Genomic DNA, 21,447 nt, shown 5'->3' on the forward strand with positions numbered 1-21,447 from the left:
TATGAGGAAGTTGTGGCTGGAGAAATGTAATTTAAGACTGGAAACATGTGAGGAGTATGTTGCAGATGGACTGTAGTTAACCTGAACACTGACATTAACTACAGTACACTGACAGGATTTAAATATTCACAATCTCATAATGGAGCAATTTACTCAAAAATAATGTTGTCAAGTGCTTTCCCCACAACATTTATTATAGAAAGATTTTAAAGAGTAGCATAACTCTGGCCCCTTTTATCTATAAACTGACTGACCATCTTCCTCCTATTTTAACATTTGCTACACTTGGAAGCCTGCAGTGTCCTGGCAAGACAGCACACAATAAGCCCAACATTCTACACAACAGATTCCCTAGTTATTTTGTTTTTGTTTCCTTGGAAGCCAGTTGAACAGAGTCATTCTGAGCTCGGCATCATGGCACTGAGGCAAGGTCTTCAACATGCTATGACTAAGTATGAAAGTCAACAGGGATAGAGAAGGCAAGGAAGATGGATGATGGCTGCTTTGCTTAGAATGAGCTTTTGTGATGACCAGTGGATTGACAACCTAAACTGATTGTCTGATGAGGTCTTCCTATGGGAAGGCGACTGCTGAGTAAATTGCTCCCTATGACTAATATGACCTTTAACTGATATAATCCCATGAAGATTAATATCAGAACATCACTGACATGTCCATTTCAAGAAAGTAAACATTGTGTATGGGAAGCAAAACAAACAAACAAACAATAAACAAAATAAAACAAAAAACTTGCTCTGGGCCAAGAATCCAGAAGAAAGTCTCTGGTGACAGAGAAGGATGGATTTGAAATTATGTTCTCAAGGTAAATTAGAAAGCACTTTAATCCATTTTCTGAAGATAAATGAGGGGGAGAGGGCTAGAATCCTATATGGGTGTACCTAGATATTGTGTGTATCTATGTGATTACTTTATTTTTGATATGAAGTATTAAGATCTTACTACATGCATGGAATGGTTTCCCAGGGATATATAATTTAAATCTTCATTTCTTAAAATATATCACCGAACCTACTTATCAAGAACAAGGTCTGGAACCATTAGAGAAGGTAGCTTATGGAAAGATAAATTGGGGCTTTTTGTTGTAGCACTTCTTAGAACCTTGAGCATGCTAGCATGAGCTATTACAAAGAGAAACTCGATAGAGATACTCTTCTCATATGACCCCCTCCACCTGAATGCCTATTTTCACAGCATGAGATTAGTGTATTTTAGGAATGCACATTGTCATTCTGTTGAAAATAGCCACAGATACTTGTGTAATATTGTCATGACACAAATATGGAGGTAACCCACCACTTTTTAAAAGCTGGACTTAAGGCACACTCCTCGAGATGAAAACCACCCTAATACTCCTAAAGTGCCTAAGTACCTGAGGCTAGATAGTTCGTGGGCCCTACGGGACAAACACACTACTATTATTCAGTTAAAAGAAAACAATTAAATGCCTCTTAATGACATATCTGGTAAACCCATAGATAAGTGTCTCACTCAACTCTCATCAGAGATGCTTTTCCTGTGGTGATTACAACTAACACAGACCCACAAATGGGCAATGAACAGAGAATAAGGGACTTTGGCCCACTCAATCACACAGAATGTCATTATTTAACCCCTCCTCATTGCTCAGGCATCTAACTATGAGAAAGAGAAGGTAAAAGATTGAAAAAGCCAGAAGTTGTCATAGATGGTCACAAGGAAGCAGTATGTTCTAGACACCACAGAACATATATATATGTGAACTCACAGACACTGTGACAGTATACACAGGATGATTTAAAGCACTTAAATCACTGGGAGAAGGGAGATGCAAAAATCACCTCTAATACAGAAGCTATCTATAATTGATGCCTGCTGGGAAAGAGAAAATGAGTTTTCTCTAATGGAGTGTCACTGGCTGTATCAATAACTCTATTGGAAGGCCTATGCTCACAAGTAGTTGGGCAACACAAAACAGACTCCATGTTTTGTGTTTGTGTGCAGGGGTGAGCAGGGGCATTTTTTGTCTTACTATTTGTTGTTTGTTTTGACTTTTGTTGATGTGTGCTACATGCTACCAGAGGAGAATGTAACTACCAATCCACGCAGCTGTGAACCCTGAAATCGATAGTAACAACTGCTTATCAAGACATGGCCACTGCCACTATAGTAGTATGAATATCATGGGCATAAAGAATCCCTTTTTGATTGGATTTAAGGCAAGTTAAAAACCCATTCCTGGTACCATTGTTGGGCTAAGAGCCTGAGGACGAACGGTCAGAGAGGCAACAGGAAAGCTACTACTATTATTCTCCTAAATGGATGTAGATTACACCAAGTCCTGGTGACATCATTATGTCTACAAACTGAGGCATCTCTCAGCTTTCATCAGACAAACATCTGTACATAGCATTTAACATAGGAGACTCACAACTAGCCAAAGTATACAGAATTAGAAATTAGCTGTGTAATGCTCAACTCTAATAGGCCATCTATATCACAACCTCCTTTTTCCAATGGGGATCATTGTGGAAGAGGTGAACAGACAGATTATATGAGCCAGTGGTGGTAGGAGACTACGAGGAAACTGTTTTCTGGACACAACTGGGCAGTTTCACATATGAACTGACAGTAGTTTAGACAACATACATAAAACCTGTAGGAGTCCAAGCCAGACAAGATACGAACATGGAAGGGAGGGTGTGTGTACAAAGTCACACACATTACTTGAGGCGCTGACTGTAACTGAGCTTCAGTTTTGCAGAGAGTATTGGTTTTCTTTATTGATATGATATTTGGTAGATTAATCACACTTTAGTGGAAGGATACACACCTAAGAATATATGGACAGTACAAATTGAGTCTAATTAGGGAAGAGGAGGAGGAGGAGGAGGAGGAGGAGGAGGAGGAGGAGGAGGAGGAGGAGGAGGAGGAGGAGGGGAGAACACGAAGGACAAACAGAATGAGAAGTTGTCGTCAGTGTCAATGACTTAGGTAGATAGTGAAGGGTGTGGATCTTGGAGGAATTAGGTAAAGGTGAATATTATCAAAATATATAGTATTAAATTCTCAAAGAATTAATCAAATATTAAAACACAGTAAAGGATTTGTGCACAGGATTATAAGTTCTTGGGAGAAAATATTTGGAAAAAATGAACTTGTCTTTTAGCAGTTTTATTTTTGTGAACAAAACTTTGGGAAAACAGGAAAAGTATTTTCACATGCCATGCATGGTGTGCCTGTGAGCATGAAAAAGCATTCCCACAGAAAATTCTGGGCTATATCTAATTAAAGTTTGGCCATTAGAGGGCTCTGCAAGCTTAGTGGATTTCTGTTTTCAGTTCCAGGGACACAACAGTGAAAGCATTGCTGCGAGGTGATTTTTCCATCAGACAGGTTAGATTTTGCTTCTTACATTTGCAGCATCTGGCCAGGATTAACACAAAAGTGTTTTTCTTTCTCATTAAGTGCATTATAAAAATAGCTACTGTGGCCATAAATGATCTTCTAAGTGTAGGATGACTCACTTAGCAAAAATCCAAGGCAACCTGGAAAGGATCATTCTGCAGTAATGTAGGGGGAACCTTTCAGATAATTCTCAGTTTTCCAGTTTTCTGGAAATAGTAATAGTTTAACTATTACTATCTCATTTCTCATCAAGAATTGGTATCTTTCCTCTCTTAACCATTTATCTTTGCACTGCCCAAAACATTATTATTCTGATTTTATAATCCATTAGCTTATGCCTTAATATACAGTCTGTTCAATGCATCTAATATTATAAGCACCTAACACACATGTCCAAAAATTTTATATGAAACATTTGAAATCAGACTCTTTTAAGCGGGACAGTTATAAATGGGCCATCATTACACAGCCTTGGACTGGCTGGACATCTCTACAAACAGAAGCTGTTAATTCGTTGTGACAGCCAGTTCACCATCACTGATCTGAACCATGTAGACTTCCAACTGTTCAAAGTAGTAGTTCTCAGAATTAGGTTCCAAGACTAAGGACTGCTGGAGATACATTAAGTGACATAAAATCTTGCAGCTGCAGAAGAACAAGCAACTGAGGAAATTGTTAAAGGACTGCAGAGAAGACAGGTTCTGCCTATTTTAAATAAAACTAGATTTTTCTCCACTCAAAACCCCAAAATGACAAACCAAAATATAAATCCCATTTCACTTCTCTGCACATCTTAGTGTGAAACCAGGAACCATTTGGTGAATTAGAAGCATTGGATTTCACACTCTGTGATCCAGTTATTGGAGGCATGGTACTTCTCAGGTAAAAACACAAAACACAACACAACACACACACACACACACACACACACACACACACACACACACAAACACACACGCACGCACGCACCCCAAATGAACAAGACCAGAATTCCTCTTCTTTCTCTCCTTAAAATTAAAAGAAAGCAGATTAAATGACAAAGAACATCTCTGGTGGGTACTAATTTCAAATTCAGCTGACAGACTAACAAACATGGCACATAATCCATCAGTTACGCCCCAGTAGAGCGGTTCCATGAGATCCTACAGAAATGGTACATAACTCAGGTAGCAGCTCTACCTGTAAACTATGAGGTTTCTACCTTGTTCCCTTCCTCTAGCCAACTGTTTTCTGTCTCTAGCATTCAACAGTAGTAGGGTGAGTTAAGGCTCCCAGAAGTACTTACAGACTCTCCTGGCATCTGTAATTTTCAAAAGTACCTTGATTCTCCCTCTCCCCACCATGAGGGTCCTTGTAACTGAGCCAGAAAACTTGAAATAAAAACACTTAAAAAGAAAGAACACTTCTGGACCTCATCTTTACTTCGGAACTACTCTGTGTGCCACTTAAGTAGTCTCATCTCCTAGGCAGGGTGTCCTCAGCTAAGTACACAGGCTTCTAGAGGTCTAAAGTTCCCACTTAGGATTAACTGAGAGGATGCTATTGGTGGACACAGGTTAAAGCAACTGAACAAGGACAAGCCATCCTAAAATATCCTCAGTGCAAATGTTAATGTAGAAATAAAACTAGGAAATGACTCTGGCTAGTAGAAAAGGTGCAGGCTGATAAAATCTGGAAATTGAAATTTAGTCAAGAGTCAGGGGTTAGTATATCCAGTTGGTATGATAGTAATGTCCAGTGCTTTAGTTACGATAATATTGTGACATAAAAATGACCAATGAACTGAAGTTACTACATTAAGACTGCATAACCACACAACTTGAATTTTAAAATGTGAAACTGACAAATCCTCAAGGACGTGGTAGAAAAATTGAAAGAAAATAGGCCAGAGTGCATGCAAGGTTTTGTCACAGTGGTAGGATGACAGCAACTCTTCTTCATTGTATATTTTTCAACATACTTTCACATATATGTATATATATTCAATAAATATTAGAATTTTCAAATCCTATACACCTTACATTTAATAATCATTTGATTACAAAGCAATGAAACAAGCACAAGTAATAAAATTTTATTAATGGCTCTGATATCTACAGCTGACCTGAGAGTCCTGTCCACCATGGCACTTTGATGGTCATTCAGCTGTCCTGAGCACTCACCTGGGAAGGTGTTGTCACATTGATTTCTGGTACAAAGTTGTCCTCAAAGAAATTGATGATGTTCTCCTGCTGTAGTTCCTTTGTTGGGGTGACTTTAGGCAGAGGTGGGACAGGAGGCCCTTTCCTTGTCTGGGAAGCATTAAATACAAACATAGTAGCCTTTGAGGAAGTGTCAGATGAGCACAGCTATGCAAACAGACATCTAACTGAAACTAATCTATACAAAGGTGTAAGCCTACTCGATTCAAGTCAAGAATGCTGTCCCCTTGGGTGCCTCTCCAAACACTGACAGGCACTGGTCTAATTGGAAGAAGTCAGGTCACTTGATGAGAGTCCATACATCTTAATTTAAGCAACGCCCCAAACTGCAAGACCTATGATCTCACCCGGAAGCCATTCTTTCTCTCAGCTCATCTACCATTGATTTCTCTCATAAGAAAACAAATGGAATTTCAAAACAAAAATCAAGCCAGATGGGTTTTTTGTTTTGTTTTGTTTTGTTTTCTTCTTCATTTGTTTTCCCCAAATGAGTCAATGAGGTCAACAAAAGACAGTTCCCACTTCTCTTTCCACTCAGGAATTTTAAACATTAGAATCTACTACACTTATCTTCTTACAATGTTGCAGCTTCAGCCATATTCATAAAGCTTATACTGGACCATGAATGTTAAATGTAGCTACAGAAATATTATGTTCACACAATGCAGGGAAATCAAGAGTGGTGGGATCTTCTCTTTAGTTCATTTTGCCTGGTCATTACTTGGCTTTCACTGAGTGGCCACTCATGTGTAACACAATTTGGGGGATGAGATGTCTCCCAATACCCCAGTTCCAGGTGGTCATTGACTCCAATGGAGCACTGAAAAGAAGATTCAGTTCAGGAGGAATGTAGAATGAATGGAGTTTTGTAGATAGGGTTTTTCCTTTTCAAAGCTAATAGCTGCTCAGAGCATGGGCCAACCCAGCAAGTACTCCATCACTGAACAGACTCCTTCAGCCTCTGAATGGCAGGAGTCCAGGAACAAGTGAAGGTAAAGATGAGTATAGTCCAGGCCAAGAAGGTGGGGATGGGGCTAGAACACCCAAAAGAATAAAAAAACTGAGAATAAGAGGAAACACAAAAATCAAATAAAAAAAGCAGACAATGGCAATAATAATATCACTGTATCATGCCTTAGTCTTGTCATAGAAACTTTCTATAATGCTTATAATGCTTAACAAGAGAATCCCAAAGAAAGTCACTTCCCCATGAATTCTTCCATGGCCCTGATGCACACATCATACCTGTGAAGGTGATCTGGGTCGCACTGGGGCAGGAGATGCAGGTGCTAATGTGTGGTTGGGACTAGCCGTTGGGCTGGGGAGGGGTGAAGCCTCCTCTGGGGGTGATGGTGTCTTTGCAATGCGAAGAGGACCCGAATCACTGGATAGACACAGAGGGTTGAGCAAGAAGCCTTCTGAGAAGCAGGATTCTTAAAACCCAATATTCTTTACCCAAGAGAAATCCTGAAGCTTAATGTCACTGTTATTTCATCCCCCACTTCCAGGTTATTTCTAGCTGTTAGAAGTAGTAATGGATGTTGGAAACTGTCACTATTGATTGCTCCCTGTGAACCACGGTCAACCATGCTTGGTTTTAGATATGTAAATAATGAGGTGTAAATAGGTTAAAAACAAAGAAAAACTGCAGTGCTTTACGACAGTTGCATTTATATCTTAGTATAAAATCTTGTTCTCGCCACATGCCAAATCAGCTCCACATCCCAACATAAGGCATAGTAAGAAAACCAGCTTCACTTCTGCTCTACAACAGAGTCATGTCACCCCACAATCATAGATAGTTACCCAGAAAGCTGTGACTTTTAATTTCAAAGGCAACTTGGGAGAGAGTTCATAAATCTTTTTCAGGAGTGCCTTTTGAATTATGTTTAGAGAGTTACAAAATACTTCTTTGTGTACTTTATGAAACAATGACTAACTCAGACACCTTCAGGGCACCAGCAGACCACATGACAGGTGAGATTCTACAACTTCCTAAGAAGCCATCATGTTCTAGGCACCTTGCCAGATGCTTGGGAACAGCTTAACATGATGACTCAGATGGCACATCCTACTCTCTAAGAACATCTAAAGACAACAGCAGACGGAGCAGAGTCTGTGACCTAAATAAGAGTACAGACGCAGCAGCATGATCTACACATTCAGGAGCTAAGGGAGCCACATTCTTTTAAAGACACTCTACATGATTGCGGCTCTTAGCCAGCAATCATGACCTCTGACTAGAAACAGCCCAATCTATACTCTATTCTAAAGACTGCCTTCAGAGCTAACTCACCACCTCGCTCTGCAGAGAATGTTTTTGAAAAGGAATAAAAATAAGAGACACTTGTCAAGTGGCTGTAACCCGACTTCTTGCTTTAACTGATAATGAAACTGTTATTTGCAAATGCTTCTGTTGACTTCATTTCCATGTCAAGCCACTCTTAACATGCCTTAGTTTCATAACATCCAAAAGGTAATTTGAATATTCTTATTATTCTCTTATTCTTAGCTCAACAATGTAAAAAAACAATGTTGGAGCCTTAATTCTCTTCTTTTCTTAGATTACTTTAGGTCACACCTTTCCCCTGGAGAGAAAAGACACTCTGGCTTCCCTGGCAGCTATAGCAGAGGCTGTAGTTATAGGTAGGTACTCTAAAGAGAAGTCCATGATCAAAACAGTCATCATCAGACGCTAACATGGAGAAAGGTTGGAAACTGCATATGTCAATGGATGAGTCTGTACATACATTCCTATAAGTGTTTATAATGATTGGCATTAAAAACTACAAGTATAGAGTCTCAGAACTGACCATCACCTTAGGAATAATTTTATTCCATTGGACCCTACTTTTTCTATAGATATTTAAACGGGTTCTTTAATTCCAAAGGTTATTGGACTTGAATAAGAAAAACAAAGCAAATTGACCTTAAAGGTATGTAACTGAAACCTGGGGCTTCTGACTGCTCAAGGTTTGTTAGGTAAGATAAAATCATTGGAGAAAGTAAGCATGCAGTCAAACCAAGGTATACAGCTCAGCTGTGCCACTGGGCCCTCAGTCTCTGACTGGCCCATTCATAACAACATGCCATGGAACACTAACAAAGCCATGTTGCAGGGCAAATGGCAAAGCAGAGGTAGAGAGAGGGTGGGCGGCGAGATCTCTTCCACTCTTTTCCTTTCTTTAGTAGTGAACAATGAGCACAAAGCTGGAGGGGTTTTCTCTATTGCAGATGAAGTAACAAGGAGAAATGATGACTATCCCAACTGTTGCTCTCTGGTTCCATGTTCATCAGAAGCAGCTACTCACTTCTGCTGTGACCAGTAGCATCTTGATGTGAATGAAGGCAAGAAGTAAATGTAAGAGCCAAAAACCCAAGTTTGGGATCACTGTCTAGGTGGAAGGGCTCCTTTTAGATTTTTATAAGGTGACTAGAATAGTACAATGTGGTCTCCAGGCTCTAGAACGTTCAATACATAGGATATCACTTGCACATGCAGCTCAGAGGACCAGTGGCGTACCTGGGAGCTCCTTGAATGCTGAAGGCCTTGTCAGCGTGCTGATCACCAAGTTTCGTCATCACTTCATAAAGCTTGTGGCAAAGCTAAGAAGACAGAAGCCTGTTAAACACAGGATATTCTGGTGGCCACCCATGTTTTCCTCCCCATGAATGAACTTGTTTAGTGAGAAGCTACAACTCTTCTGGGAATTAGATTGGTCTTGAAATTCCACATACCACATTTAAAATCTACACCTAAGTTGAAATAACTTTATACAGTGAAAAGAATGTGCTACTTGCTGGATCAATCAGACATGTATTCAATAGGACATGAAGCAGAAATGATAAGGTGATTATCTTAAATCTATTAACAAATAGTCCTATGACTGTCCTGGTGAACTAAGGTAATAGAGAACACCATTACTGCTGCTTATCTAAATAATTTGAGACCAGGTTTATATATATACTAATTTAGAACATCATTTAAAATTCCAACTTTTCAGCTAACAGAGGAGGAAATAAAATAGTGGGGCTGTAATAAAATCTTCAAAACCAGTGCAAATAGTTCAGAGAGTAGTAACACAGTATCGCTACAACATCCGTGTAAGGGTAAGGCTAGTTGGCAATTCTATGCAATGCCCTTTGCATTACTTTCCATAAGAGCAACAGTCACCATTACTCACCACTGCGATTTCCTTGTGAAACTTGGCCTCAAGGCTAGAGACGTTTTTGAAAGTATTGACATAAAACCCAACTCGTCTACCAAGGGGAAACAAATAAAAGAGGGAGCTGTTAGCAAAAGTAGCTTTTAATGGCCCTGAACCAAATTAAGACTATGTTCCTAATATAAAACTTTGAAAAATATTGAATTCAACAGCATCCTAGAGTAAACCTGACTTTTCTCCACTGGTCAGCACACGAGCTGCTCATTGGCAACATCTCAAACACATTTATAAGGGGAAGCTATGGGAAGGGTACTGGGACATGTAGCAAATTCTGTCTGTCTTTATCACAGTTCCCTAAGAGTAAGCACAAAAGCCAAACCGAGATTTAGCCAGGATAAATTCTTTCTCCACATAAAGAGTATCTGGACATTATTTTACTTAATTCTTTTCATTTAGTTGGGTAACAACTACTTCAATTCATTTTATTGTTTCAGTGGCATTCTCAAAAATAACTGAAGAATCCTGATTATTCAACTAGATCTGAACTCCCAGGGAAAAAAAACAAAACAAAACAAAACAAAACGAAGTAAGGTCTTGGATGACAGAAAACTTCTGATCTTCTGTTGCTTAAGCTAAGCCTTCCAGTGCATAGAATTCCAATGAGAGTGAACGGAGAAAACACCAATGTTAGTGGATCCAGGAGCCAGAGAGTTGCTTTTATATGTTTCTTCATTTGATGCTTACAAAAATCCCCTGGGACGGTGAACCTCATTTACTAGAAAAAGTAAATGGCGCCCATTCATAGCCTGCCCCACATGTGGCCCATACATATACAACCACCAAACTAGATAAGATGGATGAAGCAAAGAAGTGCAGGCTGACAGGAACTGGATGTAGATCTCTCCTGAGAGACACAGCCAGAATATGGCAAATACATAGGCCAATGCCAGCAGCAAACCACTCAACTGAGAACGGGACCCCCGCCGAAGAAATTAGAGAAAGGACTGAAAGAGCTTGAAGGGGCTTGAAACCCCATATGAACAACAATGCCAACCAACCAGAGCTTCCAGGGACTAAGCCACTACCCAAAGACTATACATGGACTGACCCTGGACTCCAACTGCATAGTTAGCAATGAATAGCCTAGTAAGGGCACCACTGGAAGGGGAAGCCCTTGGTCCTGCTAAGACTGAACCCCCAGTGAATGTGATTGTTGCGGGGAGGGAGGTAATGGGGAGAGGATGGGGAGGGGAACAACCATATAAAAGGGGAGGGGGATGGGTTAGGGGGATGTTTGCCTGGAAACCAGGAAAGGTAATAACAATTGAAATGTAAATAAGAAATACCCAAATTAATAAAGATGGAGAAAAAAATAAAAAAGAAAAGAAAAAAAAAAGAAAAAGTAAATGGGATAAACTGTCTAGGGTCATGCAGTTCACAGGTAGAGAAAATCAATTTTTAAACCCCAAAAAAGAGAAATGTTATTTAAAAATATCATAGACTACTTCACAAAAAAATTTTAACCACGACTTCTATTTCCCTGTCAGCAAGTTCTGCTTTAATTAGGTGTTTTTGAATTTTAACTAAATTAGAAAAAACTTGGAGCCAAATGTAAGAATTCTGAAATGAAGTGATAATTAAATGGTAAATCTGCCCCATAAATAAGGCACTGTTTTTCTGTGGTTTACCTTGTACCTTAAATCCTTGCTACATTACATTCTATTTCCTCTACCCAGACACCAGGTGACCCTGATTTCACCTATTTTTATTGTAACTGATTTCAAAACATATATTTCACATATGCATGAATGCAGATGGTTCTTTACATCCATGGCTCTGTACACTGTACCTTAACCGTCCATGGGTTAAACCATCAGAAAACAAAGGGCATCTGCACTGGAGACAGGGTTCTCTCACCATCTTACTCTTTGCAGTTTCTAACAAAACAGCTATCTGCATAATGTTGTCATGGCATTAGGTCTTCTACATAATTTAGAGATGAGTGAAAGTTCATAACATGATGTAAGGAAGTGATACACAAATACAATGTCACTTTATTTTACATAAGGTTTTGCTTCCCTTAGGCGATCTGGGAACTGATTATCCACAGATACAGGGCAAAAATATATGTATTTACACATGTATATGTACTTTTGCATATAGGAATACAGTAATAAAAACTCTGGCATAGTGTCATTGGGAAATAGTAAAAGCTAAGGTCAGGGACTTAATTAATGAGCATTTGCACCATTATAATTAAATGGAATTATAAAAGCAAAGTATAGAACCGAATATGAATGCAAAGATGCCACAGTTAAATATAAAAAAAGAAACAAATGGATGTGGGGCACAAACAGCTAAAAGAACCCAGCCACAAACATTTGCTTGAGAGGACACACACAGGCTGGCCAGAAGGATGGGCCAGAATTGACTTGATGAGTACAGAGGTCATTAAAGTTGACTAGTGAGAGCTTCGTTTACTTGTCTTTTGCTTTGATAGAACACCATGACGAGGGCAAGCATCAGTTTATTTGGCCTACAATTCCAGAGTGATAAGAAGCCATAATGTTGGAGACAGTACGGCAGCAGTGGAAGGAATCTGCAAGACCACATCTTAAATAGCAAACACGAAGCAGAGAAACTGGCTGTAAGGTGAGGCCTTATGCTCTTATAGACCATCCTGATGACATTCTTCCTCTGGTGACAAGGCCTCACCACTACTTTATAGATGTTAGAAGCAGCTGGGAGATGTGCCTCTGGGTATGACTACAGGAGGTTATTTTGATTATGTTAATTGAGTTGAGATGACCTACCCAGTGGGAGTGACATATGCCCTAAGCAGAGAATCCTGAAATGTGTGAGAGTCGGACTAAGCAGAGTACTTGCATGCACATAGCTGTTGCTGACTTCTACAGGCTGTGGGTGTAACGTGACCAGCTCCCTCAAGCTCATGACACTAACTTCATTGCCACATTGGACTGTATTGTGGACGTGCAAGCCAAATAAACCCTTTTTCCTTAAGTTGCCTTTGTCATGGTATTGTATTGAAGTAATAGCAACTAAGACACTACATTTCCATGATTAATTTTTGTTTCTCTGTCACATCATCTGTTATATCAGTTTTTATCTAGAGATAATTGGGGCAGTTCTAGAAAGAAACAATATATTTCAATAGCTAAATAAGCATGTTTGCCTTCATAATATTTTCTTTCATTTTAGAATTTAAAAATTAAGTAGCATGTCTTAATTTAGAGAAAAAAATGGACGTAGTGGTGATACAACTTATCCTATAGAAGTTTTCTACAATAAAAAAAAAAAATCAGGGACTGTTTCCAAAAGGGCCTTTGACTTGTTCACAACTGCATTCTTGGCCCTGGATACGTAACCTAGTACACAGAAGACACACAGTGATTATTATGTGAGTAAGTACAGGATAAATAGATAAATGAAAAAGCCATTGGGAGGGTTCACTCCAATGGGCCTTGACTTATAAAACACTAATGTGAAAATTAGTGAAATATATATGTACAAAGTGTGAGGCTCTGGGCGCTGATATTTCTTAGAAGGCTCATTTCACAAGTTCTTCATCAATAAAGGATTTTGAGACTTTACCACTTCAGGACTCAACAGGACTCCTTCTGATTTGCTGTCAAGAACCTTTTTTTAAGCCAGCAGTTTTGATGACATCACCATCACTAGGTGGGTATCACTGAGACATATTTTGTTCTGAGAAATATGCAAGCCCACATATACGCTGTTACCTTCACACACTCAGTCCTAACAGGAACATAACAGAACTCTACACTCCTATGGTGATCTATCTAAACAGCAAGTACGCATCCCAAGGCCCAAGCATCTTGTTAATCCCTGTTCTTCCACATCTGTGCCAGATCCTGCTTCTTGATCACTCTCATGGCTTCATCTGGGAATTGGAGCAACCCACTGTCTCACATCTAACTTATCCCATGAAAAATCCCTATTACTTCATTTGCAAGCACCTATACCCTACCTTTAAGACTTGTGTAAGACTGATGACTTTCTGGGCTTTTGTAAACTTTTTAAATTCATTTTTTTATACAATATATTTTAATCATGTTTTCTCCTACCCTAGTGCCTCTGAAATCTTCCCCACCACCATGCTTGCCCATGCTTGTTCTTTCCTCTCTCTTTTTTGTTTCATTTTTAAAACAAGCAAACACAAAAATGGAGAAGAAGCTTAGGGAAAGGAGTTCCAGAGAAAGGAGGTCTCAGGAAGAGTCTACAAGACCTGACACTATGGTATGGTGTGCTTATAGACAGGAATTTAGCATGGCTGTCCTCCAACAGGCCCAACAAGCAGCTGAACACATCAGACACAGACACTTACACCCAACCAATAGACAGAAGCTCGGGACACCTGTGGTTGAATTAGGCTAAGGCTGGAAGAAGTCAAGGAGGAGGGAGACCCCATAGGAAGACCAGCAGTCTCAACTAACCTGGAGCCCTGAGATCTCTCAGACACTGAGCCACCAGCCAAGAAGCATACACTAACTGGTATGAGGCCCCCTACACATATACAGTAGAGGACTGGCCTCAGTGAGAGAAGCTGCACCTAACCCTCTAGAGACTTGAGGCCCCAGGGAGTGGGGTGGCCTAGTGGGTGGGACATCTTCTTGAAGATGGAAGAGGAAGAGAAATGGAATGAAGAAATGTCAATGGGTGAACTTGGAGGGGGATAACAATAGGACTGGAAAAGAAGATTAAAGAATATATATATATATATATATATATATACATATACACATATGTATGTATATACATACTGATATATATAATTAAATGTACACACTCCCAAGTTACACCCTTCAACAACTAAAGAGTAATCATTGAATACATATTAGTGTATGTAGTTTCAGACCGGCAAAAAAGTTAGGTACATATATATAATGCATATATATGGTATATAAATACATCATTATGTATTTTATTATATACATACATGTACTTTTCTAACACACACATATATATTCATGACATAAACTTGGTGACTTGAACTGTCATAATATACATATGGCTTTATAGTTTGTTTTAATATACTGAAAAACAATAATAAACATTTCTCATTATCAGAAAAAAATAAAACCTCCACAAAACCACAAAAACAGAAATCAAAATAAATAATCATAAGACCAATAAGAAAAAAATGTCGAAACAAAACAAAATGAGATAAAAAGTCTACAAAATGCATTGAGTTTGTTTTGTTTCCCAACTACTCCCGGGCCTGAGGCCTGGCCTTAAATGTTATATATACCCAGTGGGACTCCATTGGAGAAAACTACTTTTTTTTTCATTGCTAGGCAATATCAGTTGCTTCTTGATTAGGGGCAGGAGCTCATGTCCCCTGCCCCTTCTCAGGGCTGGGATGTCATCTGTCCTGAGTGCTTGCAGATCCTATGCATGCTACCATAGGCTCTGTGAGTTCATATGTGCATCAGTCCTGTTGTGTCTGGAAGACACTGTTTTCTTTCAGTCACCCATCACCTCTGGCTTTTACAATCCATATGGCTCCTATTCCACATAGATCTCTAAGCCTTCAGAGGAGGAAGACTTTGATGAAGACACTGCATTTATAACCAGATACACCAAACTCTCTCACCCTGCACATTAGATCATTATTTCCGTATTTCAGGCAACAGAATCTACTGGGTACCGACCATTTCAAGCCAGAATCATGTAATCCAGCCCTTAGCCCTGTCTGACTAGTCCTATCAACATCTTCACCATTCATTTTACACATTCTCTGGCTAAATACCCACACCAACCTGCCACTGACAATGCTGTCTTCTGAAGGTGACAAGAGTTATTTTCCAATATTTCCCTTATTCTATCTGCTATGTCTGTGGCATGATTCCCCATGCCCATCCTAAAATCAATATTTACAAACCAGAGATATCCACAGTGCTGTCCTCTCATGCTCCATGAGGTCACCAGTGCCTGCCATGGAGCCCCTGGTCCTTCCACCCACTGAGCCCTCTCTAGAAGTTCAGTCCAAGTGAAATATCCGAAGTTCTCGTGCATTTGGTCTTCCTATTATAATGGGGATTCCTGGAACACATTCAACAATGGAGTGTCCGCTGTTCTCAGCTTCTTGAGGTTCTATTTTCTTTGAGGGCCCTGATAGAGCTATCATTATTTCTTCTTAGGTTTTTCTGCGGGGCCTCCTGACACTGCACACTGCTTCATATTGCCACTCAGACATGGCCATTGACACCTCCCATACTTCCTTTCCTTCTTTTTCACTTACAAGCATAGTAAACTTACTTGATTACTTAATAAACTTCTTAATGCATCTTCAAACACATCACACATGAGATGGAACTTATTACATTTCAAAACCTTCATTTTCATTATGTACTAAATCCTCATCTCTAAAGTTACCCTGGGCACTCAGCAAGGCCAGTCTCAATTACATTATTTTTGCATGACATTTTACTTTTGTTTCTTTTTATCCTTCAATGTAGGCTTTAAGAAAACAAAACGTTCAGTATAAGGTCTATAGCACATCAAAGAAGCTAGACACAGAGTGGGCGGCCAATAAATACTTGACAAATAAGTGAATATAACCTCTGCTCTCTGTCCTGCTTTCTCCCCACACTTCCCTCCTTTGAGTTCTCTTTTCTATCACCTTTGTGCCATATCACATTAATAAGCTTCCAAGAACCGGAGCTGGAGAAATGTCTCAGGGGTTAAGAGCACTAGATGCTATTTCAGAAGACCTCAGTTTAGTTCACACCACTCACGTGGCAGCTCCCAACCACCATAAACTCCCCCAGTTCCAGGGTACTTGACCTTCTCTTCTGGGCTTCATTGGTACCAGGCATGCATGTGATACCCAGAAACATATGTAGGCAAAATACCCATACATATAAAATAAGACAAAAATTCTAAATTAAAACCTCTCCAATTCTCACACCCTTGTTGGTGCACTCATTAGCTTGGAATATTTGTTAACCAAATACTGACTGCAAAAAATTCTACTTAACCATTCCCTATGGAATCCCCCTTCTTTACAGTAATTTATCACCATTTTCTATGAATCATAAGTTTGGTTAAAATATAAATATAGGTCAGGAGGTAAAGTGAGGCATGAATGAGACTCTAAGTTCAATCTCCATCAAATCCCCCAGAGTAGAAAATAAGTCAGTTTTTTGCAATCTATATCTCCTTCTATGCAGTAACGTATGTGTGTATGTGCGCATGTGCGCATGTGTGCATGTGCATGTGATGACCAGAGGTAGATCGATGTCTCACCACATTCTTTGAGTCTCTCACTGATCATGCAGCTCACCAATTGGCTAGACTGACAGCTGCTGAGCTCCAGTGAGCCATCTGGATCCTCTGGTTTCTGGTACTTTTTGGCAGATGTGTGGCACCACACCCAGCTCTACTTGGCACTGAAGATCTGACATCGGGTTATCATGCTTGCATGGCAAGAGCTTCACTGACTGAGTCTTCTTCCCAGACCTTGCTTCTTTCCTTTGTTCATCTACATGTTTGAAATAGGATTTTCTTTGCAGGAAAACAAAAGATAATAAAAGAACCAAGGAGGAAAGGACCAACTAAAGATGAACATCAAGCTTAGTATCATCCACCCTTTGGATTCAAAGACGCAAACTGGGTGAATGGAAAAGGGTGCACCATGTAAATAGTAAACAACAGAGTCCTGGAGTGGGTATCAGAGAGACACTTTTTAAGAGAAATAAAAGAGGATGCTTTATAGCTCGACATGGTGTGCACACTGCAATTCCAGAGATTGGGAGGTAAAGGCAAGAGGGTAGTAATTCATAATAATCTTTTGCTACAAAGTGGGTAAACAGACAGCCTGGGCTATATGAGGTGCCATCTCAAAGTAAGCAAACTAAAACATAGGACATTTTATAGAGATAATATCCTCAATAATATGCACATCCAAAAATGAGTAAAATATATATTTTTTAAAAGCTGACAGATTGAAGAGAAAAATGGGACTGAAAATAGCAGCTGTCAATAAGGCAGCTTCATTGATAAATTAGGCAGAGAACAGCGAAGAGAGGACCTTATGAACAGTACAGCACAACTGGACACAATTAATTTCTGAAGGGCTAAGATGACTTTGATGCAGGAATTCAAGCATCCATCACTGAGTACATGTTTCCTGCTGCATGTACAGTCCTGTGCATTTCCCCACAGGAGACACTGAAGATTAAAAGTACTGACTTCAATTTCAGGCTTGAGCAATGTAAATGTGAAAAGAACTATGTACTTGTAAAAATCATGAGTGTGTGCTATTTCAGTTAAACCCTTTAACTTAGATACAAGCAGCAGGAAGTTAAGCCTGCAGATATGTTTAATCTCTTTGGGGCCACCAGCTATTTAGAAGTAGGGTAAGTATTAACTAAAAGTAATACAGCATATCAAGCAGAGTTATATTTGAATGGCTGGCGACACGGAACTGCTAATGAGGACTGAAAACCATAAGGCATCACTGCTTCCAGCAACTCCGTGGTTCTAGCACAGAGCAATAAAAACAGAATAAACTACATAAATCTCACTCAAGATCATAAACTCGTGGAATACCTGTAAGTAAGAGCAGCATTTGATGTCTGAAATAGTGCTATAACTCAGGTGAAACTTCCGAAGAACAACGTTAGAAGGTAAAGATGTGGTTTTAGGATACTGGAAATCCAACCAAGAGCTGAAGGGGTCTTGTTGTAAGTTTTATGACAGGAGAAATTCTCCCAGTGCCTCTGGTTAGAATTCTCCACTTGAGAAACTTAACAAGGTTTAAACAGCTGCCAGACACTCATGGCTACTTAATTAAAATGAGATACAATGAAATAAATACAAATATTTTTCCTCAGTCTCCACAGACACGCCTCAAGTGGCTGCTCAGCAGGTCTATATAGCAAGTGGCTTCCATATTAGAAACCACAAGTACAGAACTTCTGAACACAACAGAAATATGACAGACCCAGAAGAAAGCAGAGTCAAGGAAAGTGACTTAAAAGAAAGCCACTCCTCTTGAACTGCTGAAAGGCGCAGCCTGGAGCAGAAGAGCGTTTACCTTGACCATAGTGATGGCAATTCTTCTTGTAAGTCAACATTGAACTCTTCAAACACTTTCTGTGCTTTCTGAAACTCCTCTTCTGCCTAGAAATGACACACAACACATTACACATGAGAGATCCATTTCTGTATATATAGGCATTACTTCATATTGAAGAGAAAGAACCTTACTGTATCCTGAGAAGCTTTTTGAGGAGAGATATTTGTTGAAATCCACACCATTTTGTAATTAAAGGGCAACAGAAAGAACTTGAAATTTGTAAGCCTTGAAAAGTAAGTCATGATCAAGCTATGAAGTTCTCATGTCATGCTAGGGGATTGAGAAATTTTTCCCAATGGGATCCATTAAGAGACATAGGCAATAGGGAACTTGATCTAGAGATGTCATGTTGGAAGGAGATTTAGCAGTGATACGTGATAGGAAAGACAAACTAAGCCTGGAATCTAAGGGAATTGTGGCTAGCTGGCCTCATTTAGCTGCCATCTGCAGACTGCTGACATACACAACTGTGGTGGCTTGAAAGAGATAACCCCATAGTCTCTCTCGGGCTTTTGATTACTTGTTCCCTGATTAGTGATGATTTCTGTGTAGGCTTGGAGGGGTAGCCTTGATAGAGGAAGCGTGTCACTAGGAGCTTTGAGAGCTTAAAGTCTTGCTCAATTTTCTGTCTGATCTCTGTGTCTCCTGCTTGTGAACTAAGGAATGAGCTCCCAGATTCCTGATTGCCATCCCTGCCTGCTGCCATAATTCCCCCTTGTGATGGTGATGGACTCCTAACCCTCAAGACACAAAGCCTCAAACAAGCCTAGGCACGGTGTTTTATCACAGAGTTTAAACAGTAACTACATTTTTCTCTGGGCATTACAGTGTTGGCATCTCACCTAAATCTATATTTTATCAGTATTTTCCAACAATATAGAAAGAAGTGCAGAAACACTCCTTGGTTTCTTTGATCTTGCAACACTGCAAAAGGCTTGAAGTTATTCTGGTCACAATGTGTCAGTAAGGCTCGCTCATGTGATCTCAATTCTAATAACAAAGCAAAAATGTATTTTTACTTAAAGTGACTTAGAAAAGTATGATTTAGTTTGAACTCTGTCCTAATTGAAGTCTTTCTTTAAAAGGGGAACATGGAATTTTTAAACGTTATATGCCTTAAGATTCAGAGTGTGAGTCCATCCCTGGATGGATCCAGCCCTACCTTAGAGATCCGACTCTCATCCTTCCTTTTGGAACTCTGCAGAGCCTCCAGGTGATGGCGGGCACTGTCGTAATCCACGAGCTTCCTGCTGCGCTTAGCGATGCGATTCTGCCAACATGGAAAGCACATGAACTGGAGAGGGGGTGTCAGTCTCTGACTGCCAAAAGTCAAAGGTCAAATGCTTTCTGTGATGAAAGTAGCTGAGGACTGTAAAAGGACCATTGTATTTACAATGTATTTATGTGCCTGTGTGAGCACAGTTAAAGAATAATCTACAGGAGTGTGTTCTCTCCTTCTAGCCTAGCATGAGGGTTTCTGAAATGAACTCACATGGGTTACCAGGCTTGGTGGCAAGCACCCTTACCTTCTAGGCCATTTTATTGGCATGGAAGGTGAAGATTTAAAACAAGACGGGGGTGAGCATGGATAAAAGTAGGGAGAAGACTGCGAGAAATCAGAATAAAGCTTCTAGACCATTGTGCTACAACAGACCAAACAGCGTCCCTTCTGACAAAGAGGCCGATTACAAGCCACTAATAGCATGTTTCCACCAATTACCGAGAAAACCCTGCAGTTGCTTTGGGGGAGCAGGCAAATTGGACTCTCCATTAGCATTTACTCTGATTCTTAATGTGCTGCAGTCTGCAGATAGAAAGCTATATTAGGTTTTGTTTTATGACTAAATAGCAGTTTATGATTATAATACAATTACAATATAATATGATTATAATAGCAGTTTCACTGCCCAAGAAATCTCTTCTCAGTATATCATGGTCCTTTATGTATTAGAATCTCTAGAGCTAATGTGTCACTTTGAAAATGCTGGTGTTCAGAACACAGGGATACTGCTGATGGGATGGTTCATTCCCATGGCCACTTCATTAAGGAATTTTCACAGCCTTGGTCAGAAATCCCAAACCACTAGGTATGGACCAAGCGTTTGACCAGAACTGCACTTTGATCAACCAGGACTATCTTCATTTGCATGACTCCTACTTGCATAGGGATCATATAGCTAGTAATTATGTGCACAGTAGCCCACAATAAGCTCCTAGAAAGGTGTAGTAGCCAACACAGGCCGTTCTCCTTTATATGAAGCAAGTCATTTTTCAGGTAGCTGCACATAAACAAGCTCAATCTAACCATCAAAGGGCGTTTTCTAAATGGAGACCTCCACAAGCTCCAGGAGCCATTTTCCAGTCCTTGAAAAAGTTGGTAATGTAAATGAACTTATTGTCCTCGAACTTCAGCTCCTATTTGTATCCTATCTATGTGTTTCTCTAGACTGGATGGAGAGAGAGAGAGAGAGAGAGACAGAGACAGAGACCGAGAGACAGAGACAGAGAAAGACAGAGAGAGACAGAGACAGAGAGACAGAGACAGAGAAAG

The 21,447-nt window shown here is 39.8% G+C and overlaps 1 protein-coding gene across 5 annotated transcripts in view; it reads right to left on the bottom strand.

Annotated features, from left to right (window-relative positions):
* The window catches only part of Amph (amphiphysin), a 243,566-nt gene that overhangs the window by 44,589 nt on the left and 177,530 nt on the right, over positions 1 to 21,447 (bottom strand). For all 5 annotated transcript variants that reach the window (XM_039096041.2, XM_063276719.1, NM_022217.2 and 2 more), the window contains 6 exons: positions 20,059 to 20,166; positions 18,855 to 18,940; positions 9,791 to 9,866; positions 9,130 to 9,212; positions 6,852 to 6,990; positions 5,568 to 5,696 (listed from right to left, as the gene is read on the bottom strand). In XM_039096041.2, the coding sequence (XP_038951969.1) occupies positions 5,568 to 5,696; positions 6,852 to 6,990; positions 9,130 to 9,212; positions 9,791 to 9,866; positions 18,855 to 18,940; positions 20,059 to 20,166 (621 nt within the window). The remainder of the gene's footprint in view (positions 1 to 5,567; positions 5,697 to 6,851; positions 6,991 to 9,129; positions 9,213 to 9,790; positions 9,867 to 18,854; positions 18,941 to 20,058; positions 20,167 to 21,447) is intronic.

This window comes from Rattus norvegicus, chromosome 17 (genome assembly GCF_036323735.1).
Source record: "Rattus norvegicus strain BN/NHsdMcwi chromosome 17, GRCr8, whole genome shotgun sequence".
NCBI classification, from domain to species: Eukaryota; Metazoa; Chordata; class Mammalia; order Rodentia; family Muridae; genus Rattus; species Rattus norvegicus.